The sequence below is a fragment of the Stylophora pistillata genome, chromosome 2 (genome assembly GCF_964205215.1).
Source record: "Stylophora pistillata chromosome 2, jaStyPist1.2, whole genome shotgun sequence".
Lineage (NCBI taxonomy): Eukaryota > Metazoa > Cnidaria > Anthozoa > Scleractinia > Pocilloporidae > Stylophora > Stylophora pistillata.
Window position 1 is genome coordinate 49763083 of NC_142520.1, and position 8213 is coordinate 49771295.

At 37.7% G+C, this 8213-nt stretch overlaps 1 protein-coding gene across 1 annotated transcript; it reads right to left on the reverse strand.

The window, feature by feature from the left end:
- Positions 1–1289: 1289 nt before the first annotated feature.
- Positions 1290–6356, reverse strand: LOC111320406 (uncharacterized). Its single transcript, XM_088748143.1, has 5 exons — positions 6065–6356; positions 4463–4764; positions 4070–4184; positions 3769–3891; positions 1290–2774 (listed from the first exon to the last, which is right to left on the reverse strand). Exons 1-5 carry the CDS (start codon positions 6165–6167, stop codon positions 2146–2148), a joined length of 1272 nt encoding a protein of 423 aa, XP_088604269.1. The 5' UTR covers positions 6168–6356; the 3' UTR covers positions 1290–2145.
- Positions 6357–8213: the final 1857 nt, after the last annotated feature.

Below are 8213 nucleotides of genomic sequence, written 5' to 3' on the forward strand. Positions count from 1 at the left end.
ATATTTAGCGGCACATCCAAATAAGCATATTACTAGGAAATGTCCCTGCCCCGTCCCCCCATTCCTTCATTTCCGTTGACTTGTTGATCGTCTCCATTCTCAACAACAGCGCAACAATCAATAGACTTAAAATAATAGAAAGAACCGAAGAGCCTCTTCGAGAAGCATCGTTTGAACATTTTGCAGGGGGTTTCTTTGTAGAGTGCATCATTGCTTCTCTCGACGCTTAGGGTCTTCTGTAGAGTAACTTTGCCATTTCCTTGCTGAAGATTTGCATTTCCCGTGTGACTGTCCGTCTGGCAAGGCTGAGTTACTTATAAACGTAATACGCTTAAGCCAAATCAGGAGACCGGAACCCTGCTGTTTGACCTCAAATTCAAAATATCTGGAAAGGTGTTTTTTTTTTCCATTTTCTTATTTGGACTCAAAGGGAATTACTGTATTGATCTCATTGTCGTGATGATAGATCGAAAGGGAAATACTGCGTTTTCTACAATTATACTGTGACCTGCGTCAATTTCGTGTAGTGAATCTCGAGACATTGAAATTACACAAGCAATGTGCAATGTGCAAAAACATCTGAACAGAGAATGAAACTGACGAAGGATAGGGCGCTTTCTTATTAGTTACATAGAGATGTTATTGAAATTAAGGGCCCGGATAGGTTAAAGAGGAAATCGATAGGTTTCCTTAGTTAGACTAAGAAAATAGAACTGAACTCTTCTTGAACTGGGGTTTGGTAATGCAAGTTTTCGTGATTCGGAAGGAAGTACTAATGGAAAATATTTTTTGTAATGTCTTACCGAAGATCTGATCCTATCAGTCCCCTTCATCCTTTATTTCTATGGCAGAATAGAGGATCTTAGAAGTCTCGCAGCGAGGCCTTTCACGGCCAATCGGTTGTAAGATACAGTTATACAGTACTGAGGATCTGGGTACAAGATTAGGATCTTATTAATCGTCTTTGCTATTACGCATCGAGAGAAAGCTATTTACTGGATAAGGTTCAGTTTTCAAAAATGTAGAGAGGACTAAACCAGGTCCCACAATTGCCTTCCTGTGAGAATGGAGAGGGATCAATTGTCTTTAACAGAGTTTGAAGGAGGCACTATAGAAAATTGACTGCCAGTGAGAGGGATCATTAGAATGCTACAGAGCCTATGGTGGGGATGGGGTTGGGAGGGGGGGTGGGTCAGGTAAATTTTATTGTGACACACACAACTAACATCTTCTAAAGTCCCCTTCCCCCTCCCCTTTCTGGTGATAAAAAATGACCAGTGCCAAAGCTATTAGATCCAGGCCTCCTTCTTGTTTATACCTGACATCAGTACAAAGTCATTAATGAATACTTCACATTTCCTTAAAAAGATTGATGAGTTGTGAGTCTGACTTAAATTGATTTTGAATATATCTACAAGGTTGAAATGGTAAATTGGCCACCGTTACGATTATAAAAGCTGAAGTTTCGAGCGTTAGCTCCGCTCCGACGAAGGGTTAACGCTCGAAACGTCAGCTTTTATAATCGTAACGGTGGCCAATTTACCATTTCAACTTTGTTGATATATTCAAATTATTTCGTTACTCCCACCCACGCAGCCCCTAACCGTTTCCTTAGAAACTATCAGCCTTTATTCATTTGAATTGATTATGCTGAATTTCGTTTTCGCATAAAAGTATCATAGGAAAACTCATTACTCGACGAGGAAATTCCGCATTAAATTCCTCCCGAAAACCGATATCGCACGAATTGCATAATTGAATAAAAACAAGAAAAAAAAAAAAAGAAATAGCGTTACCTATAGCTGTTATGTATACGTAGATGCGAAGCAATATCACTTAGCCCCGTTTTCAAATCGCATTTCCATGCTAAATACTTCGCCTCGTTAACCAATCAGATAGCTAGATTTAATTCAACGATGCAATTCTAAAGGCAATTAATTTGTTTCCAGTGAAAATCTAAAGATGTCTAGGGAACGTAGCGTTGCGGCTGGGTTGATGGTGAAGTTATTTTATCTTTGCTATGAGAGGAAAAGGTTTGCTATTACTGACCATTTTTAAATGCGCATTTAACTTAAATCACAAATCATCCTCTACAAAGTTCTTTAGTTCTAAACTAAGTTTGAAAAAATGAAGGCCTTATTATTATTAACGGATCCATAAGTTCAACGAATAGGACTGTGATGGAACGTTTCCTGTGACAGCATCATATCCAAAGTCATATTCAGTCTCGCTGGTTCCGAGGTCAACAAAAGAAGCAGCGTCAGCTTCTGTGATTCCCATCCCATGATCTGCACGTGCACAGCTACTACCTCCGCCACCAATCATCATCACTGATCCATCACCAGTACTCCAGTTACACCAGAAGCCGATCTTGTTAGCACTTTGGATGTTTCCACTGCACTCAGCCTGTTGAAACCCGTCTGTTGACTGGTATTGTCCGCCATATTGAACCGTACAGTTTCCAAGACACTGATCATTGGCCCAAACTGTGCCATTTCTAAAGTCGCCGTAGCTTGTGACTTTAGATCGGATTGTTTGTCCACCCAGACAGTTACTTGTGGTCTGTAACAGAGGAGTGTGAGTGGGGTCGTCACTGCGCGTGATCTTTATTTCGCTACCGCTGACCGACCAAAAGGCTGTTGAGATCATATCGTTGTTCACTGAAGGGTCGTTTGTCGCTCCAATAGCAGCTTTCTGGTCATACCACCAGTTACCATCATCACGCATCCAATTCTTGCCATCGCTGTTTGAGAATCGAGCGATAAGAGTCCAGCCTGCAAAGAAAGAATATTTCTCATTTTTTTCTGTTTTTCATGACATTGTATGGACAGTTTTATGAAAGGATAGTTATTTGTTCTTTCTATAGCTTGTAACGAATTGTGCAATGATCTCGCCTATCTTCTGTTTTTCTTGGGGTTAGCAGTAAAAAAATAACCGTTAACATTTTTCTGATGACCACAATGAGAAAGTATTAATTATAAGCCGTAAATAGATCAAGATTTTTAACCGTAAGCCGTAGAGCAAAACTGAGTGAGGCATTTTTTTTCTGTTTTACCGTCTGATATCCATTGCCAGAGAGTTGAAAAAATGGTTACTTTGATTTAACATGGAATCACTCTAATAAATTTTGTGGACTGATGTTTGAGTAACAAAATTATTTTACACCATAATCATCAAGAGGCAAAAAAATAAAAAAATAAAAAAACTAGAATTCAAACTCATCTCAGCGGTGAGAACTTGTAATGAGGGATGTTCTAATGCAGTGGCGGATCCAGGGGGAGGGTCCGGGGGGTGCGGACCCCCCCCCCCCCCGCCTCAGACCTGACGCTTACAGCTTTGAGACTGAAATTCTTACATCCGCAGGATCGTATATCACTTTTTAACTGGCTGATTCTTTTACTAATAAATCCAAGTAAACGGTAAGCGGCCAAGCAATTATAACGTGAAACCGCGATTGGTGGAAGGGGGGATGGGGGAGACGTAATTTGCCTCAAAAGAGCCCAACAGTCCTTTCTGAACCAAAGTTTGGACCCCCCCAATCAAAAATTCCTGGATCCGCCCTTCTAATGTCTTTGAACTTAGAGGATATTATCATCCCAACGTTAAGGTTCCGTAAGGGAAAATGATATTGGCCTCTTGACAAAGCACTGTTAGTGAAGGAGACGTTGCTTTTCAGGTGTTGCAAAGCCTAAATATCAAATAAAACAAAACTTGTAAAAAGGAAATAGTTAGAGCTTGACAAACAGATAAACATCAAATATGGTTTACCTTTACATGTTTTTCCATCCCCAATAAATCCACTTTTACAGGAACAGCTGTAGGAGCCGTAAGTGTTATGGCAGTCTGCATTAACCTCACAAGGCCGAGTGGAAGTACTGCACTCGTCAATATCTGAAAGAAAAATGAAATTAACCTTTGCGTAAATTAACAGGAGAATTTGGAAATATACGGTAACAGCAGGATAACGGCAAACAATTAAGATTTGGGGCAGTCTCCTGTTGTGGAAGAGAATTATACCATCAGTTAAGTTTGAAGCAGTCTTGTAAATGTGAACTTAATTGTGTCTTACCTGTTTCACAATGTTCCCCAGTGTATCCTCTCGTGCAAACACACACGTAACTGTTCTTCTCGTACTGTGGAGCGCATTTCCCATGGTTCTGACAAGGCCAACTGATACATGGACACTAAAGAAAACATATAGCTATGAGAAATAAACGCGGGTGATGTGGCATAAGCTCGACAGTCAAAATAAATCTTATCATGAGCCATCTTTCCAAATAAAGTCAGTGTCCCTTAGTTGACCTTCCCCGCTAATACCCAAAATCCATAATAAGTCTTTCACTCAAATAACCCCTCTCCTTATTTCTGCAATCAACCCCACTCCATACGCATTCAACTGTGTGTAATTCATATCGTCTTCCTTTCAAAAAAACAGAGTGAACAGTTTTCATTTGCAACTTACTGCGATACTGTAGTGATGGTGACTTTGACTGGGGATTAGCTTGTCTGAGTTGTTGTAGATATCCGATGGAAGCAATTCACACAGAATTGTGCCATTGATATCATAAAATGCAGCCAGGTTAAAAGAGAAACATGAAGGGATATTGACACAAGCAAATCCACATTCGCTGCCTTCAACAACATGGTCCAAACCAATAGTAGTGATGTTGAGGAAGAAAGACTTGTGAAGCTCAAAGTTGGCATAAACCATTTTTTCATCTGTGCCTCGGCTAAGAGGTTTACCTTCAACCAGTACATCAACGACTTTTGTTACCAGAAATGAAAAAAAGAAATGAAAAAATTTATTGCAAGTTTCCACTCATGCCCAATATATCATCAGAATTCTAAAACACGTGTTAGAAAAACTCTTATCACTAGTACTAGGAAAAAACTCCTTGAATTTTTGGGAAGTCTTAATTATAAGACCATTTGAAGTTGTATGCTACCATCATCCCCATGTGGCCGAAATCTGATCAGCTCCCTTGCTCTTGAATTAAGCAGTTTTACAGCAAGCTGTGAGTAATTTGCCAGACTGTAAAATGGATCTGATAAAATCATTAATTCTAAGGGCTTTTTGTATATTTGGCATAACAGATCACATATCAATTGACAACCTGTCGTAAGTGTAAATATATCCGGGCTGCAAGTTGTCTATCAGTTCAGAAAGCAATAAACAGAGAGTTCACTATTAATGACAACTTTATTATTGATTAGTTAGTGAGAGAGATATATTTTTTTAAACATTTCTTTTTCTAAAGTTTTTCAAGATTTCAAATTAAATAAGTTATATCTAAAAACAAACTAATTTCACTACACCAAAATTTGCTTTTCTCTGTTGTCTTGTAAACTGACAACGTCCAAAATCTGACGTGCTTTCGAAAATGAACCAGTCAGTGTTGGCAATTTCCACATAGAAAAGATATTGTTTCAACTCTTCATGATGAGAACTTGTCAGTGACAACAGTTCAGCAAAAGGAATGAAACAATGAAACAATTTCATCGTCGTGAATAACTTAACTTTATAAGTGTTCTTAAATACTCTTCACTTAATTTTCTGTAGAAGTTGATTTCCTTTCTACCTTATGTCCCTTTGTTAGGACGAAACAGTTGTAAAACTTTAAGAACATGCAACTTTTGAAACAGATGAATGAATAAGCGAAATGTTCACCTCATATTCCTCCACCCCTTTTTTCGTTTTCTTTTTTCCTCTTTTATTTTACTATTATTCGGTTAAACACTTTCTTTATAATTGCTCTTTCTATAAGGGGATAAAACATATGGTATGGTAGTCCCATGTATTGTGATAAAAAGTTAATATGTCTTGGTAATAATTTTGAACGGTTCAAACAAGACACAGGCTGGGAATTTTTTTCCTCTACTCCGGAAAGAAGATGATCTTCACTGCATTCTATTCTGGAATAGTGGAAAGAGAATACCGTGGCGATACGAAGAGCCAAAAAAAGAAGAAAAAAAATTAATATACTTTACGTGAAATGTTTGAATGCTATACCAGCAAAATATTGAGTTTATGATACAACTTAGGAGAGAATGACAATTAAATCACCTTTGTCTGCTACAGCCCAGCCAAGTAACCATTCCAACAAAAACACAGACACAAAACCAAACGGAAGCAGCGAAAAAATGGAGCTTTTCCTTTTAAAATACATCACTGCATACGACTGAAATATCTCTTATGTTGACAGCCTATTGGTGCACTGACTGTTTTAGTTAGTTGCACGACTGAACATCGAGGTGTGGGTCCTAATTCAACGACCATTAGAAGATCACTTCCCTTGTTCGTTTCTGCAAAGCAGAGCAGTAAATATTTAATGCTAATTGGCTTAATTAAGTTCTGTGATTGACAACGCTCCTTGCCCCATGCAACGGCACACCTAAATACTTAACTATGACGGGCCTTAAGATAAAATCACATTACGCTTATGTGGTAAAGTGATTTGCGTGATGGTCCATCTCGCTTAGGATAGATCAGTTATCGATAACAAACCCACATTCATTATTAATTTTTAAAGATGATTCTTCGGCATTTTGGTTTTTTACCAAAAAACATGATTTAGATACATTTAAGAACATCTCTGAGGCAGTCAATTCTCTACTTTCTGTTCTTTCAAATAACCTCTTTTAAATGTTGTTGACGATGAAACGATTACATGCAATCGTTACTTTCTAAAATGTTTCTCGCTTGACACTGATATTGATGGAATGAATCAAGGTGTTCTCCTTAAAACATTAAAAACAAGCCCAGTTATTGGCAGGTTATGATATATAGACGTAGCATTTGTGCGTTTTCTTGTTTACATCTGAAGTTTTAATTGATTAACGATTGACGTAGTAATGGGTATTTGGAAGGGAAAATAAGGAATAAAAATAAGGAAATGACGTGATCAGGGACTTATAATTAGTAGCCTCGAGGAAAAGTTGTATATATTTTTTTTATTATTTCAGTAAATTGCATGAAGTGCGAATGTCTCTTTATAAAACAAACAGATGAGAGGCAGTAATGGACCAGCAGGTATCAATTTAGCAGGTGAAATTTAAACATGGATTGCAGAGTTTACTTTTCCTGTATTGAAAATGCAAGAGTTTCTTTTTGACTCAGTTTGAATTTCCTGTTTTGTCCACTTATTTTCGTGGTCTATTGTCAGTCCATAAGCCTTTGCGCGTGGGTAATGATTCGAATTAGCGCCCCCTTTCAGAACGCGCCCCTCAGCGATACTATACAATCATGAAAAAGCTTTATGAAAAAGCTTTATTCACATGCAAATTAAAATCATAAAATGATTTTAATTTGCATGTGAATAAAAACTTGTAATCATATGAAAGGATGAGCACCAGGACTCGTTTTGAAAATGAGGCCAAGGGTATTTCGAAAATAGGCCATTCAATTGACAAGCTTCTTTATTACATTGAATCCTCTCTTATCGCTTAATAGAATTCCCTACTGCTTGCAGGTTCTCAATTTCTGACGAGCTCTCAACAGCATGACTTTTAATGATTTGGCATTTTTCTAGATTTATGGTGGTGATGTCAATACAACTTCTACGAGGGGTGTTATAAAAGACACAAAGAAATAATCGCTAAGAAAACTTTTAACAAGTAAAGTCGAAGATATGATATTGTAGATTTCAAAGTAGCTCAAGCCGTTTTCCCGCCAAAAGTTTGTGATACCCACAAACCTTATTTTACATTTGATTTCAAGTACACAAAAATAGATAGATAGAGAGTCATGAAGATCATTAGAATTTGAAAAGAACTTCCTTGTTGCTGTTTGAGCTCTTTGTATCAAATTTAATTTTTAGAGGAAGAATTCAACCTAATGCAACGAATTGACTGGAGATACTCGTCCTGGTCTATGAAATAACATCATCAATTCCCTGAAAGTGTCGCCGAGCAATATTTATTGAAATGAAATAGGTAAAGTAATTACTGAGGTGTTTGTTCCAATAAAAGTTTCCAGCTGTTTAGTAGGTCTCCATAAGCGGATTCATGCTGACGTCATTGTTTACATTTTTTGCTCATTTGCATACGGCTTTGCGTAAAGAAGGAAGCATGTTAGATACAACTTAACTTCAGGCAGCTAAAGAGCTAGAAAATCTTAGTACATGGTGAAATTTTTAGCTCTTTGGGTGTAATATTCAAGGAGAAATAGTCCATCAAAAACTGTAAAATTTCTGGATGGCAAAAGCGCTAATGAG